At 42.9% G+C, this 17,653-nt stretch overlaps 1 protein-coding gene across 1 annotated transcript in view; it reads right to left on the reverse strand.

The window, feature by feature from the left end:
- BIN2 (bridging integrator 2) overlaps positions 1 to 15,779 on the reverse strand; it is a 32,378-nt gene extending 16,599 nt beyond the window's left edge. The window contains exons 1-2 of the mRNA XM_069490176.1: positions 15,626 to 15,779; positions 8,237 to 8,317 (exon numbers count right to left, since the gene is read on the reverse strand). Of these exons, the coding sequence (XP_069346277.1) occupies positions 8,237 to 8,317; positions 15,626 to 15,706 (162 nt within the window). The 5' untranslated portion in view covers positions 15,707 to 15,779. The remainder of the gene's footprint in view (positions 1 to 8,236; positions 8,318 to 15,625) is intronic.
- Between the last annotated feature and the right edge of the window lie 1,874 nt (positions 15,780 to 17,653).

Here is a 17,653-nt window from a genome sequence, read left to right on the forward strand (position 1 = left end):
CACCCTCCTCTTTGGGCAGATAAACCACTACCATTTTCTGCAGACACCAGGGCCTCTTCCTCCTCTGAACCCTCACACAGACACTTATCTTCTCCCTGACATCCTTCTCTGCCTTGCCTCACTTCGCCCTTTCCCTCCATCAGTCACCTGCTTTCCACTTCTCCCCCAGGAGCCTCATTACTCACTCTCCTCCTGTTCCAACCCCAGCGTCTTCATCTGTATGTAGTTCTACCTATCTCTGCTTCTGTCTTTGCTCCTGTGTCTGAATTCTCATTTCTAGGCTAGAAACTCCCAGGTACAGACTAGGTTTCCTCCTCCCTCTAAAAAAGAGGAGGAGAAGAAGGTATCATTTAAAGTTAGAAATTCAAATCTCAACCTGATAGATGAACTGCTTTTACTGTAACTTTGACAAATGTCCACTTAGCCTGCTTCTTAAATACTTCCAGAAACCCAGAACCCACAACCTCTTGTCTCAGACAACACTGCTTAATTTTTAAATAGCTCCGTTAGAACATCTGCACACCAGTCTTAGGCTGGCCTTCCGTAACCACAGGGTAAATCCAATTTCTCTTTCACACATGCTTGAAAACAACTTTCACGCGCCCTTCACCAAGTCGTCTTTGTCATAGGTTTCCTTAATTGTTCCTTATGGTGATGTTTAAATCCTCTTCCCATTTTGGTCTTCTCCCTATGTGTGAATTCCAGTTTCTAAGAATTGGGTGGGAAGGAAGTTTAAGGCCAGACGGTTGACATTTTGGAATCTGACTTCAGGAGCGTGGGACTGGGCTGAGAGAGGTAGACCACATTAAGGGCCAGGCCACAGGTTAGTTCAGGTGATGGAATACGTGAAAGCTGAGGTGCATTATTCAGTACACCTTAAAACAGGTGTTGTGAACTTGTTCACTTGTCATTTGCTGTATTCATTACTTGATAAGCTATTAAGCATACCAAAAGTATAAAAAATTTATAGGAGAAAAAAAGGAAAATTCGGAAAATTCTATCTCATGACTTAAAACTTTTTTCCTGTAGAAATCTTTGGGAAAAGATCACTATTATTTAATTTTAGCAACAGAAAATCAAGGTCTACTTGACCAAACACACAAAGAAAACTGGACTAATTATTTCATCCATCTTCTTGCCTCCAGAGCTCACTTCTAAGTTCCTCCAAACTCTTGACCATACTTCAGCTTAAAAGTCCCCCCCTTAAGGGGCTAAAATGCCAGGTTGACAGGACATGAGGACACAGGAATAGTCTCAAAGGAGTCAAAGGAACTGTCAGGGAGGTGGGAGAACTGGGATTGCATATTGTTATAGCAAATGAGGATCAAGAGACATTAGAGAAATGAACAAGGGTCAGATCTACAGAGAGGTTAGAATGCAGTAAAAACTCACTGGACTTGGTAGTTGGAGGTCACTAGTGACCGTGAGAAAGCGCTCACAATAGCATAATAGAGACAGATTTAGTTAGTTAACAAAATTCAGAAACACTCAGCACTTACCAAGAAGGATGTCTCACTTCCTCCTTGCTTTTCCACTCACAGAAAAAAGTTTAGATAGCCAAAGATGTTAAATGTACATAATATCTTTTAAACATGGATAAGGCAGGTAAGTTCAAAAGTTTGAAAATGTGATAATCAAAGTTTCAAAGAGCTTCGAAAAAGTTTAGGGAATTATAAAAATTTAACAAGGCTTTCAAATTCTTTTTTGAAAGAAAACAACATGAACTCAACTTTTCTCTTCACCATAAAAATTTTATGTCAAAAATATTTGAGTAATAAAAACTGTTAAACTAGCTTATGTAATTTCTATAAATGAAACTCTTAATTTTTTCCTATTAGATATCACATGGCCTGAAAAATTAGATCAGTATAATAATCAAGGCTACGATGATTGTACGCTATTTAAAACTAAGGGTATTATTTATATCATAGTTCAGAAAATGTGAATACGTCTGCTCTCCACTGCACCTCAAAAAAGCCCATCTCCATTTGTACTTTAGAATCAAGCCTTAGTCACAAAGTTCTCTTTCATGCTCTTGCCCTTTCCTTCAAGAAGATGAAGCATGGGTGTGTGTGTGGAGGTGGTATTTGAGTGTGGGGGATGGTAGGGGGAAGATGGGACAGCACTGGGTGTCATTTTATTTCTCTTACCTGTCCATCCTCCCCTGAAATGTCTCCAGGCTGAATAATCCCAGCATCTTCTCCTTTCCTGACATATGTGACTCTCACAGTCTTAGGTTCTCACTGGTCTGAGAGTTAAGAAACTTGGCTCTACCACCAACTAGCAAGCTATTTTACTTCTCTGGCTTTAGTTTCCTCATCTGTAAATGCTGGGTAAGGCCATTGCTAGTTCTAAATCTTATAATTTTATCACTTCTGATCTCTGAATCCTTGCCAAATTCTTTGCATTGCAATAAAGAGTCTGAGTCAGTTCTTCCTACTCCCTATACAAACAGTCCCAACCCTCAGTTAATGAACCACTCACTCTGGAAGCTTGTCCTAAGCAGTCAGGTTGACAGACCTGGGTCCTAAGAGACTGGATACTGAGGATAGAGAAGGTTCTTGTCCTGAGGTTCTCTACTTGTTGGAGAAAAATAGACTCAGGTGATCAACAAAACAAGTGTATGTAGCATGACCAAACCCTGAGCAAGTGTTTAAAGTCCTTGGCCTAATGGAGATCCAGGAAGGAAAGATGAAGCTAGATTATTAGATTTGATTTTAAAGGCAATGAATTGGAAGCAGAAACAGCTGTCACTATCAGAAATAAGAGATTAAAGTGCTGCTTGAGGAAAACCATTCTTCTTATGTAATATGTTTTGAAGAAAAGGAAAGGGTGAAGCAGGCAAGAGCCTCAAAGAAAAATTATCCATGGAAATTTGATCAGGAGTCTAGGCAAGTGGCAAGGCTTTGAAATCAGGCTGGGAAGTTTGGGACTGACAGGAAAAGCTATTAATAAAAAGTTTACCTACAAGGTGACTGTGGGTGAGGGACACGGCACATGACCAACCAGTTCAACTTCTGGAACACTTCACTTTCAATCTCCTTGACCTTGTCCCTTTTCCTCCCGTTCGTCTTTGCCACCCCAGGTCCAGCCTCAGACATGACTGTATGGCCACTGTCTTCCTCCTTAAACTGTGACAGCCTTGAGGGCAGGCATGTTCTCTTATTCACAGTGAAGTTCCAGCATCTATTAATAGCACGGTGCCAACATTGGGCAGACACTCACGAAATGTTTGTTCCATGAACTTGCCAAGAGGAGAATTTCAAAATCATGTTCAATCAGTAGTTATTATAGGAGTATCATTTTCTCAGTCAGGAAGTTTTTCCTTATTCTCAACCTAACTCCATTTCATTTCTCAAATATATTATTATTTTCTCTCCTCAAGTGATGCTTAGATAGTGGGCTTACACAGGGAATTCTAAGGGAATTTTCCCATCTGATCTTTTCATTCTTTTTCTGGCCCTTCCTTCATCTCTTACACTTTCTGCTCACACATCTGCTCTCAGAGAGAGGACTGAAGGACAGAATGGGCCAAAGTCAGAAACCTTTCAAAGTAGGTGTCAACAGTCCTGTGGGCAGAAACAAGAAAACAAAAAAACAAAAAAACAAAGAAAAGGAAAAAAAAGTGAGTGTCAGCTTATTGATACTTCTTTTCATGTTGGAGTTGGAAGTAGAACAGTAATTAGAATTGAGAAGAGGCCCAGGGAGGCCTCCTTGTGAAGTACAGTGAAAGAAGCACAGAGTTTAAGTTTGACTCTTAGCTCTGCAACTGACATGCTGTATTACCTTGATTAAATTACTGCCCTCTCAGTCAGACCCTATTTCCCCTCAAAGGAATTGGACTAGATCAGTGGTTGCCTAATGCTGTTCTCAGACTAGCTGTTATATCATAATTACCTAGAAAGTGTAATATAAAACACAGATTCCATAGTCAATGATCACCTGTGGCTGTTAATATTACAAAACAAAGGAGACAACCAGATATTATGTGCCTCCTGATAGAAAAATACAATAACATCTATGAAGTATTCTTGTTACTAAAACAAACAACACCTGAATCTCACCAAGCCTCAAAAATCAATCAATTACAGAAAATACAGGCGACAGAGGAACATGTTGAACAACACCAGGGGGATTCAATCAGCATAATACAGACTGGGAAACTGCAGGACAAACAACCTGGTATCATCAACAAATATAAGATGTAAGAAGGGAACGATTAGAAATCTATAGATTAAGAGATTTAACCTTTAATCTAATAGACTTAAACATGTCAATGAGTTGCTGACTTAAGAAAACTGTAAAAAAAAATGATGACACAAAAGGGGAATTTGAACACTGACCAGACAATTTGTAATACTAAAGCATGATGCTAATTTTTTTAGATAGCACTAAAACTTACATTTTAATGGAACATTTAATCTGAAGTATCTGAAAAGATATTTGTATTATATTGTTAAGTGAAAAAGGCAAGTTGCAAAACCATATACATGGAATATAATCTCACTTTTGTAAACCTCACATTTATTTATTATAGATATATTTAGACGTCATACACAACACACAGCAAAGAGCAGTGGTTGTAGCTTAGGAAGATGTGAAATCATTATTGTTTTTTAAGTTAGTTTTTTTTTCTTTTTTCTTGATGTACTTTCTGATTAGTTGTCATGAGTAAATGTTTTTTTTTTCCTTTGGAGATAGAGTCTCACTCTGTTGCCCAGGCTAGAGTGCTATGGCGTCAGCCTAGCTCACAGCAACCTCAAACTCCTGGGCTCAAGCAATCCTTCTGCCTCAGCCTCCCAAGTAGCTGGTACTACAGGCAGGCGCCACCATGCCCAGCTGACTTTTTCTATATATTTTTAGTTGTCTGGCTAATTTTTTTCTATTTTTAGTAAAGATGGAGTCTCACTCTTGCTTAGGCTGCTCTTGAACTCCTGACCTCGAGCAATCCTCCCACCTTGGCCTCCCAGAGTGCTAGGATTACAGGTGTGAGCCACCTCACCCAGCCTATGAGTAAATGTTTTACAGAAAAACATTTTTAGGTGGGACAATGGTATTGTGGTTACATTTTCAAAGAGTCCTTACCTTTAGAGATGGATAATGAAATTTTTATGGATGTGTGGAAATTATCAGAATCAAAATGGAGTCACTAGTGTTAAAAAAAAAACAAAAAAACCCTAACAAATAGAACTAGGGAAGGCCATGAAGAGAGGGTTCTCATGCTTATATGTCTGATAACAAAAATTATCACAAATGACTGCAAAAACCACAATCTTGCACAAAGGTTATCACAACCTTATACGATAAATTCTTTTGCAAGGACATTTGCCCAGCAACTGCCTGTCCAACCTTGGATTAGAATCACCCTTGTTATTGATCTTTGTAGCTAAGACTAATTACTCCAAAACAATCATGTAATCCTTGTCACATTTTTTCCTTTAAAAACCTTTGTCTTCCAGAATATGCATAGTTTACCATGGCACACGTATTCCTATTGCAATGCTCTATTCCTGAATAAATATGTTTATGCTTTTTTTTTAATATATATTCAGGAAAGATCTGTGGAAACCTTACCGATAACCCAGGGACTCAGAGGAAGGCAGGATTCCGGAATAAGCCCAGGACGAGCTGCCACTGCCTACTGCTTCCCGAGTTATAAGCCTTGCCTGCTAGAGTCTCAGAGGTCATGTCCACCTAATGTGCCCTCCCAGGTTTCGGCACCAAATGTTAGGTCCAGAGCTGAGAGGGAGACACATGAAGCTTCATGTGTAGCAAAATGCTGTTTATTTGACCAGATGCAGATGGGTGGAGGCCGAAAAAGACATCCACCAATATGTTTTTCTTTTAGAGAGCCTCTTTTCGTTTGTTATTTAGGTTGAGTGATTATGACATCTGGAATTTGCTTCATAATAATCAAGGATAGGAAAAAGTGGGTGGGAACATAGATGAAACAAGATTGCCATGAATTGATAAGTTATGGAAGCTGAATGATGGGTACATGTGGATTCATTATACAAGTTTCTCTACCTTTGTACATATTTAAAATTTTCCAATAAAAAAGTTTAAAAATAAGATTCCCAGGTCCTACTCCCAGAGACCTTGCATTTTTAAATAGTTCCCAAATGATTCTGTTATATAATCAACTACTGAATTAGATGATAGCTAATATCCTTTTAACATAATTTTTAAAATGATTTTCCATGTAATCTAACTGATATTGTATAATAAAGAATTTGTAGGCCAGGTACAGTGGCTCATGCCTGTAATCCTAGCACTGTGGGAGGCTGAGGCAAGAGGACTGCTTGAGGTCAGGAGTTCAAGACCAGCCCTAGCAACATCAAGACCCCCGTCTCTACCAAAAACTAGAAAAAATTAGCCAGGCCTGGTGGTGCATGCCTATAGTCCCGGCTACTCAGGAGACTGAGGCAAGAGAATTGCTAAAGCCCAGGAGTTTGAGGTTGCAGTGAGCTACGATGACACCATTTCACTCTAGCCCAGGCGACCTTGTCCCAAAAAGAAAAAAAGAATTTGGCCAGCATGGTAGCTCATGCCTGTAATCCTAGCACTCTGGGAGGCTAAGGTGGGAGGATCACTCGAGGTCAGGAGTTCAAGACCAGCCTGAGCAAGAGTGAGACCCCGTCTCTACTAAAAATAGAAAGAAATGACCTGGACAGCTAAAAATATATATAGAAAAAAAAAATTAGCCGGGCATGGTGGCACATGCCTGTAGTCCCAGCTACTCAGAAGGCTGAGGCAGGAGGATTGCTTAAGCCCAGGAGTTTGAAGTTGCTGTGAGCTAGGCTGACACCACGGCACTCTAGCCCCGGCAACAGAATGAGACTCTGTCTCAAAATAAATAAATAAATAAATAAAAAAGAGAATTTGTGTTGTCTTTGTCCCTGGTTCCTGATAAGTAACCTCTAAATCCTGTGTCTTCATTATTCAAGGTGGGCCCCTCAGACCATACCTGAGTTTACACTAAACAAATGACTCAGGATGGTGGCTGGCAGGCTGGAAAGATGAACCCTGTAATAGAGGATTGAGGCTCTGGGACAGGTGATATCAACCTGACCTCCTAGAGAGGGCAAAAGAGTGAGAGATTGAGTTTGATCACATAGCCAATGATTCAATATGTAAAGAAATTGCAATAACAACTCTGGACACCTGAAGCTCACCTGAGTAATCCTACATCAGCATAACTGAGAGGACAACATGTCCTGAAGACACAGAAGCTTTGTGTTTGGGACCCTTCCAGACCTCACCTTATGGGTCTCTTCATTTGGCTGGTCCCAATTTATATCTTTTATAATAAAATTGTGATTGTAGGTAGAGCACTTTCCTGAGTTCTGGGAGTCATTCTAGTGAATTATCAAACCTAAGTAAGTAGTAGGAACTCCCAAATTTGTAGCTAATTGGTCAGAAGTACAGTATCCTGGGAACCCAGAGCTAGTGTATAAAGGGAGGGCAGTCTTGTGGGAGACTATGGCTTTAACCTGTGCAATCTGACGTAACTCTGGGTAGTGTCAGAATTACATTGCAACTGGATATTCATTTAAGTTAATAACTCCCTTCTATTGTAAAGAGGGGATGCATGTGAAGCATTGAGCACAATGCCTTGCACACGACAGATGGAAAGTCAAATATCCCATGGTGGTTAAACCTTTATTATCTACTTCTTAATATAAATTTTCTACATGAAATTACCCATAATACCTAGTTGAAATAGAAGGAATGGTGAGAACAAGAAGTTTGTTGGTAGAAATGACAGGTAAAGATGGAGGTATTTTAGAACAAAGGGCTTAGGTGGGGTAGATGTAGGGAACAAAGAGACTACGAAGAAAGCATGGGGCTATTGAGTTGAGAAGAGCTGCAGGGTGGCAGACAGGTATTCTGGGGAGGTGAATAAGCCAAAAATGAAGGTGGCAAGAGGCTCACTTTGATGTTGTCTAAGGACCTGGTGATGCAACTGTACCTTGGCAGTCTTGAGGGGAGCCACTAGAAGAAAAGAAGCTTCCCCTGTCCCGTAAATCCCAGGGTCAGCAGGAACTGGAAAGGTAAGTTTCTCTGGTTCCCAGGGGAAGGATAAGCAGTGAGTCACCCTGGGGCCCTTATCCCTTGTGGGGAGGATGGGCTGGTAGGGACATTTGCCGCTTTGCAGAACCTGCTGTTCTTCTGCCATTCAACCCTCATGTCTCCTTTCTTCCTCCAAGCTTCCCTTCCCCACCCTCCAGATTACCTGTTGTTGGCAGAAGTTGCTGGCACTTTGTTCAAATCGCTCATCTTTGGTTTCTACAGTTTTTCCCAATTTCTGCAGTACCTGGAGATATAAGACAAAAAAGCCCATAAGGTTATAGTCAAGTCTCTTATCTGTTGGCCTTATATGATCCTGGCTTCACTCAAGTCTCAGAGGCAACTAAAAGGCTGTAGTCATCAGCCCAACAGAATTATGAATATAACACATTATTGAAAAAAAAAATCATGTTTTGTGGTTCTTCTCAAAGTGGGGGTAGCTCTGGGGGTATGTAGTAGTGGGCCCTATATATAAAGCTCATAATAAATAAGGTATATCTTCCTGGAATGTCGTTACTTTTTTTTTTTTTTGAGATAGGGTCTCTCTCCGTTGCCCAGGATGAAGTTCAGTGGTGCGATCTTAGCTCACTGCAGCCTTGAACTCCTGAGCTCAAGCAATCTTCCTGCCTCAGTCTTTCTAGTAGCAAGGACTACAGGCGTGCACCACCACACTCAGCCAATTTTTAATTTTTTTGTAGAGATGAGGTCTTGCTATGTTGCCCGGGCTGCTCTCAAACTCCTGGCCTCAAGCAATCCTCCTGCCTAGGCCTCCCAAAATGTTGGGATTACAGATTACAGGCATGAACCACCATGCCTGGCCTGTCATTGTAAACTTAAATTGTTTTTTGTTTTTTTTTAGGGGGAAGGAGGAAAGCAGTATATCAAAACAAGGATTAAGGCCAGGCATGGTGGTTCACCCAGCTACTAGGGAGGCTGAGGCAGGAGGATTGCTTGAGCCCAGGAGTTTGAGGTTGCAGTGAGCTATGATTGCACCACTGTACTCCATCCTGGACAACAGAGGGAGACTCTGTCTCAAAATAAATAAATAAATAAAAATAAAACAAAGATTGAGAAGAATGTAAAATGTGCATGGCTTCTAAAAATAAAACATGAGCCTCGAACACATTTTTCACTTTAGAGACTCTCTTCTAGCCATGGCCACAGATTCCTTTAGTAGATCAAGTTAGAGAGGTGGCCAGGGGACTCTTCTCTCATGAGGATCCTTGTGGAAAACTTTTTGAGGCCCTGATATAATACACTTCTAACTCAGCTAGACACTGAATGCTATCCAAGTCTATTTCCTCTTAACTAGAAAAGCTGAGAGCCAACCATCATACTAATCTCAGTACTAGTGCAAAAGACATGGTGATGAATAAGACCCAGCCTCCGTTCTCATAGGGGCCATTCACTCATAAACAAGTAATTACATGTAGTAAGAAAGCCCTGAGTCTTCTTCCTGTAACCCCCATCTTGGAAGGAAGTACCACTATCCCCTCAGGCCCAAGTTAGAAACTCAGGAGTTACCTTCAATCACTTCTCCTTCACCCTCCTCATCAAATCCCTTACCATATCCATCTCTGGAAATCATCCTGTGCTCTCTGGTCTCACTGCAATAGCCATAGTCTAGGCCCTCATTGTTTCTCACCTGGCCTGCTGCAACAGGTCTACCATGCTGCTGCTTAAAACCTTCTAATTGTTTCCCATTCATCTCTTCAACAAATGTTTATTAAATGCCCAGTATGTATCTATAAGTAATAGGTCAAAAGTTAACATGCATACAGGTGCCAATGATGTGACCCTTCATTAAGCCTCAGCTCACATTACTCTTCCTCCATGCAAGTTTCCCTCCTTGACACTATTTTAGTTTCCTGAATAAGCTACACTGTTGCTTGCCATAGATGCTGGTCTCTCTTTCTAGAATACCTTTCCCCACCTTGCCTGACAGGTAAATATCTAAAAAGTCTAGTTCATACTCTATATTCTTTGTGACACTTAACCACATCCACTTCATCCCATCAAGTTAATCACTTCCTCCTAAGTGCTTGCAATTTCTATACCTTGTATATATTAATATTGTTTTATTATTTGTATTTATTTGTGTATGTCTCCTTCTAAATTGTAAGCTCCTTAAGGATTGGGTACTTTCTTTGCTCACTTAGATTTCTCATTATCCAGCAAATAAACACTTAATAATTTTAACAGAAAGGGGAGTGAGACTGACGCTATAGGAGGGGATGAATGGATGGGGCCTTGAAGTAGGATTTGGTAGATTGTAATAGAGTACAAAGAGTGGAAAGAGGATTTCAGGCAAAGACAACAGCATCAGCAAAGTCATGGGAGCATGCAGCTTCATGAGATGGCCAGCATGGCTGGTTTGGAGTGTTTGGGGGAGTTGCGGGGAACGAGGCTAGAAAAGTGAGACTGGAGTCTCATTATGAAAGGCTTTGAATCCCATGCAAGAGTGCCCAGATGTGGGGAGTGTGGCAGGTTCTGTGTAGAGACTCTGATCCAAGAACCTCCATTGTTAATCCTGAGAGTAAGTGTCTCTCACTCCTGGAGCTCTTTCTGTAGTGGTTAAGATCAAGCACTCTGGAGTCAGACAGATATGGGCTCCCATTTTGGTCCTTCCACTTACTGACTATAAGCCTTTGGGCAAGTCACTTAAACTCTTGAGACTCAGTTTACAGAGCTTGGTTTCCCCCATTAGGATAACATTTATCTCCTGGAGTTGTTAAGGTTTAATGATATTATACATGTAAACTGTTTTCTCAGTGCTGCCTTACAAAGAGCATACCCACTATCATTATGTCTAGTTTGGCTCCCTTGCCTGTAAATGCCTGTATTTCCTTTTCGGTTTGGCCTTATCTGTTTGTGTTTGTCTCTAACTCTATCCACCTCACTCATCACCCAGCCCTGGTATACAGTCTGCCATCCTCCCTGGCTCCACCCTCTCCCCCAAACAAAACACTGTCCTCAACCAGAAAGTTGCAAAACCACCTTGTTTAGTGGCAAGTGCAGCTCTTACTTCCTTTCTGCTACCCCTCCCTTCCTCTGCCCATGGCTTGGTTCTTCTTAGGTGAAGGTGGCAGAAATGAGAGAAAAGAGAAAACTCAGTCTAGAGTCAGTATAGGGGAAGACTGGGACAGACCAATCTCCCCAATCCTAAAAGGCTTGGAGGTGGAGGGTGTGGGGCTATTGAGGGAACCTCCCCACCTTTAACTCTGGAAGTAAAAGGCTTATAGTATTATCACCCTGAAACATATCCCAGTGTTCTGGGGCCAAAGTCATTTGTTGCCATAAGCTGCTGCACAGGTCCATGTGTCACTTATACTATGTTATAGGTGTTCTTTCTTGACTGAGAGATCCTTGAGGAAACAGGATGTACAGATGTTCAATAGATGTTTGTTGAAAGAATGCCAATCCCTAAAGTCCTGCCCTGAGGATTGTGCCCCAATTTGCCTGGCCTGGCAGCTGCAAAGTTAAAATACAGATATTTGGAATGAGCAAGAACAAGGACAAGAAAGTAAATGTGAACCTGGGTGGAAAATATTCTAGTGTTCATTGACCTATTCTTTTAACTTTTCTGTAGATGGAGAGGGACTGGATAAAGCTTTAAAAAAATCATTGCATACATGTTTGGTAGCTATAGTTCTTCACTATCACCTTTCCCCATAGTCATTTATAACAACTGGGGTAATTGGAATAGGGCCTGGATATCAGATGGTATTATGGAATTTTACTAAAACTTTTTCATAGATATAATTTTGTTGTGGTCACATAAGAAATCTTTAGGATATATGCTAAAGTAGGCTTTCCTTATATGGCCCTAATATACTTTTTCCAGTCTTTTCTGCCACTACTCCCTGTGCTCCAGCTTAACAGCATTTCTCACTATTATGTCTAAAAGCACTTCTAGACTCCATGCCTTGCTCTTGCTGGCATTTCTCAGCTAGAAAGCTCTCTTACCACTTGCCTAAGGAACTACTAATTACCCACAATTTCTAGATTGCAAGCTTCTGGCAGGCAAGAATGTCTCTTATCTCTAGATTCCCTTCTGGGTCCAGCCCAGTTCCTCAGACAAAAGAGTTTTTCTGTAAATATTTGGTGAATTAAACCCCTTTGGGATATAGGCTAAGTAAAAGTCAACAGAGAAAAAGATCAACAAAGCAGTGGTAAACAATGCCCTTTCTCAGGGGAGATCTAAGAAGTTTGCCACAGAGAAGACACGAACAGATGGTGAAAGCAGTACTGTAGTTTGAAACGTGAAGATGTATCATACTGTAAAAACACAATTAAGCCAGCTTAAATTCAGCCTCATGCTGAGTTTGAGTAGGAATTGGAAAATAGACCAAACAGAATGTTTCATCCCTGTTGTGTTTACCAGTCACCAGATCTTTACTCCCAGCTTTTTAGAGGAGGAAGCCTGAGCAAAATGTGTTTCCACTCCTAAACTCTTTTGCTTCTGAGAGAGGATCAGCAGCAAGTGGGGAGGCACAGATGTCAGAGAGGCTTATCAGGAACATTGTAAAGGGAGTGGCCTGAGGTTAGGATTCAGAGGCAGGACACCTGGGTTTCAATAATTGTTCTGCCACTTACCAATCTCTTTTGAGACTTGTTTCCTCATTTCTAAAATTGGGATACTAACAACTTGCTTAAGGGGTTGAAAAGATGAAGTGAGATCAGATTGCTACAATGCTGGCTCCATAAAGGGAGAGATCATCTCTTTCTTGTTATATCCCTGTGCCTGTTCTATAATAGGCACTTGATATTTGACACCTATCACTATTTGACACATTACCTATCACATTACTCAGATTACATCCAACTTCTCATAGAAAAACCACAAAGTGTTCCAGGGAATCCTTTCTTTTTAATGCAACTGTCTCCTCTTTATCTTGCCCTCAGTAATTTTCCATGACTCAAGGGCTGTGGCTCCACGTTGACTGAGCTGAGCTCCCTCCCCCAGCCTAGACCATTCCCACCTTATCCAAGTTCAGTGTCTACCTGCCCCAGTGCCTAAGTCTGGGTTCAGAGTATCTTGTTTTCTGCATCAACCTGGAAGTTCCCTAGGGCAGATTTGAGTTTGCTCCCCTCTCTCTATCTCCTCAGGATTCAGGGGCAGGAAGAACAGGTGCTACTTGGGTGGCTGGTTCTCCCTTTGGGAAGCATTTGACTCTGAGGTTCAAGGAGCCCCCTCCCCTTTTCAATTTGGTGTTCTTACCACATTGAATTTCATCAAGAACATCAACCTTTTCATTTTACAAATGCAGGATCTGAAGCCCAGAGCAGGGCATTATTTACCTAAGATTTTGGAATTCATGCTTAAAAAAGAGAGAAAGCCCAAAGCAAAGCATGCATAGTGTTGATGATAGGCTAGATGAAGACAGTGAGTAAAGAGTGCGGTAAAGTCAATTGCCCTTATTATTATTATTATTTTTTTTTTTGAGACAGAGTCTCACTTTGTCACCCATCCAGACTGGAGTACAGTGGCACTAATGTAGCTCACTGCAACCCTGACCTCCCAACCTCAAGCAATCCTCCCATCTTGGCTTCCCAAAGTGCTGAGATCACAGGTGTGAGCCACTGCACCCAGCAGTGGTTTGTCTTTTTAAAATTACCATTATTCATGTCTTTTTCAACCATAGCATAGGCTTCTCTTCTCTAATACCTCCTGCTCTCCCACGCTGCTTCTAACAGAGCCTTTCCCACAGCACTGCTGTCAGGTCTATTGATCTGTAAACAGACAGCCTTCCGAGAGTCTGAAACCATGATCAAGGTGAAGTTAAGGGTAAGTGAAATAACAAAGTCTGGCCACACAGAATCTTTCCCTTTTCTTCATCTCTTTCACTCATCTCATGAGATAGAAAAAGTATATACATATCATGTTTTAAAAAGGGCTTATTAAAAAAAGAAATAAAGAAAAGAAAAAGTATATACAGCTGGCATGGTTGCACACTTGTAGTCCCAGCTACTTGGGAGGCTGAGACAAGATTACTTGAGCCCAGGAGTCCAAGACCAACCTGAGCAAGAGAAAGACCCTGTTTCTACAAAAATAGGAAAAATTAGTCAGGCATGGTGGCTTGCCTGTAGTCTCAGCTGCTCGGAAGGCTGAGGCAGAAGGATTGCCTGAGCCCAGGAATTTGAGGTTTCTGTGAGCTACGATAACACACTACTGCATTCTAACCCAGGCAACAGAGTGAGACCCTGCCTCAAAAAAAAAAAAAAAGAAAGAAAGAAAGAAAATAAAAAGCATATACAGGCCCTCCCTTTCATTGTTGCCTCTTTTTTTCAGTCCCGGAGGTCATGTCCACCCGGTGTGCCCTCCTGAGTTTCGGCACCAAATGTTAGGTCCAGAGCCAAGAGAGAGACACATGAAGCCTCATGTGTAGCAAAATGCTGTTTATTTTGAGCATGTGGGTGCAGATGGGTGGAGGCCAAAAAAGGCGTCCACTATCGTTGCCCCTTAAAGTCAGGAACTACATGTACATTCTATCAATTCTCTTTTGATAATCCCACTTGGGAGAACTGGTTGCACTTAATCTTTCCCAGGGCCCAAACCAGTGTTCCACCTTTAGAAGATAATACCAATTATTTCAATTGTTAAGTACGCGTTGTTCACCCAAATGCTTTTAAGTCCATTAGCCTTTAAAAAACCAGAACTGTATCTTTGGTTCTTCTTGTCCCTCTTCCCCCTCCTTTTCTTCTGGCTTACAAGTCTTCCCATACCACCTTGCCTAATAGAGTGCTGGTATGTGGAGAGTAGAGGTTCAGGTTAGAAGCAAAGAAAATACTCTGGATAGAAACAAAAATGCCATTAAAATGTGAACAGTGTCTGCATGATCTCTATAAGCAGGCAAGTTATAGCTGGGCAGCCAACCTAAATGCTAGTGCTGGGGTAGGGCTACTCAGCACTAACCAAGGACACATTCTAAAGAGACCCCCTTCATCATCCTGGGCAGTGCACTCTCCAGCGCCAAAGGGAGGGTACAGGAAGCAGATATGGGCTACTGCTTAACAACAGCTTCACATCCAGAGACCAGTCAGGGGCAGGTAGAGAGAGGATTATGTGGAATTATTCCAGTTTTCAGTGGATTCCCAATTGAAGCTAACCGGTGGTACACACGGCATCACAGCCGGTCATCACTGTCTTTGACTTTGGTGAAATTACCCTCCAATTCCATCATCTGTAAAATACCATCCTCTTGGATTGCTAGGACAAAACCCGATACATGGTTGGCCGATGTTAGTTCCTTTCTTTCACCTTCTCGGTGGGCCTGAAGGTTGTTTAAGGTTCCTGAGAGAGACTGTTGTCGCCTCGGCTTCCCCCACCCTTGCGCAAGATCGTGTGTTCTCCATTCTCTCTCAAATCTGCCAGTTTTCATGGAAACCCGCTCCCTGCTCCCGTGTCTCGGGGAGACCCTCCTCTTCAGCCCTGGCCTTCTGGGGCCCCTGAGCGCCCTGCATGCCCGTCCTCACCGCCCACCCTTGGCTCCCCTCGGGCCGCAAGCTCCTCGCGCCGGCGGGGCCGGGCAGTCGTCGAGGCCCGGCCGCCTACCTTCTCCTGGGCTCTGCTGAACTTCTTCTGCATCTGCTTGGCAAAGAGGCCGGCTGCGCCGCCCGCCTTGCCCTCGGCCATCCTGCTGGCTCCCTGGGGGCGGCTGCCCTGGCCCGGGGCCCTGTGGTTTTCTAGAGGCCCCTGAGGAGGAAGTGCGGGCTCCCAGCATGCCTCGCATCCGGCGGCGGCGGGCGGGCCTCGTCCTCCCGCCCGCCGGCCGACCCCCGCCGCCCCGACCCCCGGTGCGAGCCCGGGCCCACACGACGGCCACCCTGAGGCCCGCCCCACGGCCCACCGTGGCCAGCTCAGGGGTGCGGCCCAGAGCGGCAGGCTGGGGGCTTGGCGGCGACGCCCAGAGCCGAGGTAGGGGCCGGGCTTGTTCAGAGCGGGGCGGAGACTTGGGCCTGCCCGCAGGTGGAGCTCACTCTAGACCGACATCGAAGCTTCCTCCGTGAGGTTCCGGAACATCGGCCCCACTGAACAAAGTCTTCAAATGTGGGCCAAGACTCATTCATCCTGGAAAGTGAATTAGCTATCACGATCAGCACTGGAAAATAACTGAAACATCAAGGTAGAAAATATCGTGAGTTCCACTCCGCACGGATATTTCTTGTATCAGAAAACGTGTTTCAGTTCTATGGGTATTCATTGCTAAGGTGCCAAGTAAATTGTATTTCTTGCTCCAAGTTGCAGTTTAGCCACTGCCAGAGAGATTGGCTCTAAGCCTGGAACTGGTAGGGACAGGAGTGCAGAATGGGGACAGGACTCCAGATCTGGATTTGAAAGAAAGGAACAAATGTGCTGGAAGTAGAAATCGGTGGGGGTGGGGGGTTCTTAGGAAAGGAGATGATCTCAATGGAAAAATGCTAAGGAGGAGAGTATAGACGCCTGTGTAGGAGATGGGGAGCAAGTTTTTCTAGTTGGAGTGCAACGTACTAGATGGAAGCAGAATGTGAACACAGACACAGATTGTGCAAATTGGGGTGGGGCTGTTGAGATTACAACCATTGTTTCTGTAGGGAGAAGGTCTCCAAATAAAAGTTATTCTCTGATCTGTTTGAGGCTATAGCTGGAAATTGGGACACTAGGTTTGGAAGAACCATTTACTCAAGCATTTTACAGTGGAGGTGAAATTCCCTCAAGGAAGGGAAAGTCAAAATACACCGCCTAAGGAGTGGAGAGGGAAGCTGGAGGCCTGACACAAAATTAGAGGTCTTTGTCTGCTATTGTTTTTCATTTTTTCCCCCTAAACAGACATTACTGCACCCAAGGTAAACCGTGTGCCAGGTATTGCTGGATATTGGGACGACAAGATGAATAAAATGCACTTGTTGACCTCAAGATGTCTTAAAGTCTGGAGGTGGAGATAGGTTGGTAATCAGATGATTATAATGTGCTTAATTCATTTGTAGAGATGAATACAAAATTTTTAGGCAATACATGATGAGGGTTTATTCTGGATGTTGGTTTTGGTAATGGCCTGAAAGAGGCAGAATCTAGAAAATGGAAGGACTTGATGTTGGATGGGGACAAGCGGAGAGAAGCCCAGAGGATGATGATACTGCAGGAACACTGAGAGATGGGCATAACAGTTGTGTCACTAGCAGAAGGAGGCCAATGCTTGTGTCACTTGCAGGGCTACCCAGCCACTGCGCCTAAAAAACTGTTTAATGCCAATATCTTGGGAACTGAAATTGATGGTCACCAAATCATGTAGTATTGCAGAAGAAACAACCCTTACAAGTTCACTAGATGAGGAAATTGCATCACAGAAAGGGCTGGTAACTTGCCCAAGGTTACCCAGCTCCTCAGTGGTGAAAGTGGGATAGGAACACAGATGTCTTGGCTCCAGCCTAGCCTCTTATAGTACCTACAGTGTTGTAGAGGCCTCTGTTGATATAGTAGCCTACCAATTCCAGGACCTGTCTCAGCCAGTTTCTCCCTGCTATACTATTTAATACTCTAGTCCCTCTTGTCTGGTCTTCAGTGATTGGCATGAAAAGCTGCTTTTCATCCTTTTTAGCCTTC

The sequence above is a fragment of the Eulemur rufifrons genome, chromosome 16, assembly GCF_041146395.1.
Source record: "Eulemur rufifrons isolate Redbay chromosome 16, OSU_ERuf_1, whole genome shotgun sequence".
Lineage (NCBI taxonomy): Eukaryota > Metazoa > Chordata > Mammalia > Primates > Lemuridae > Eulemur > Eulemur rufifrons.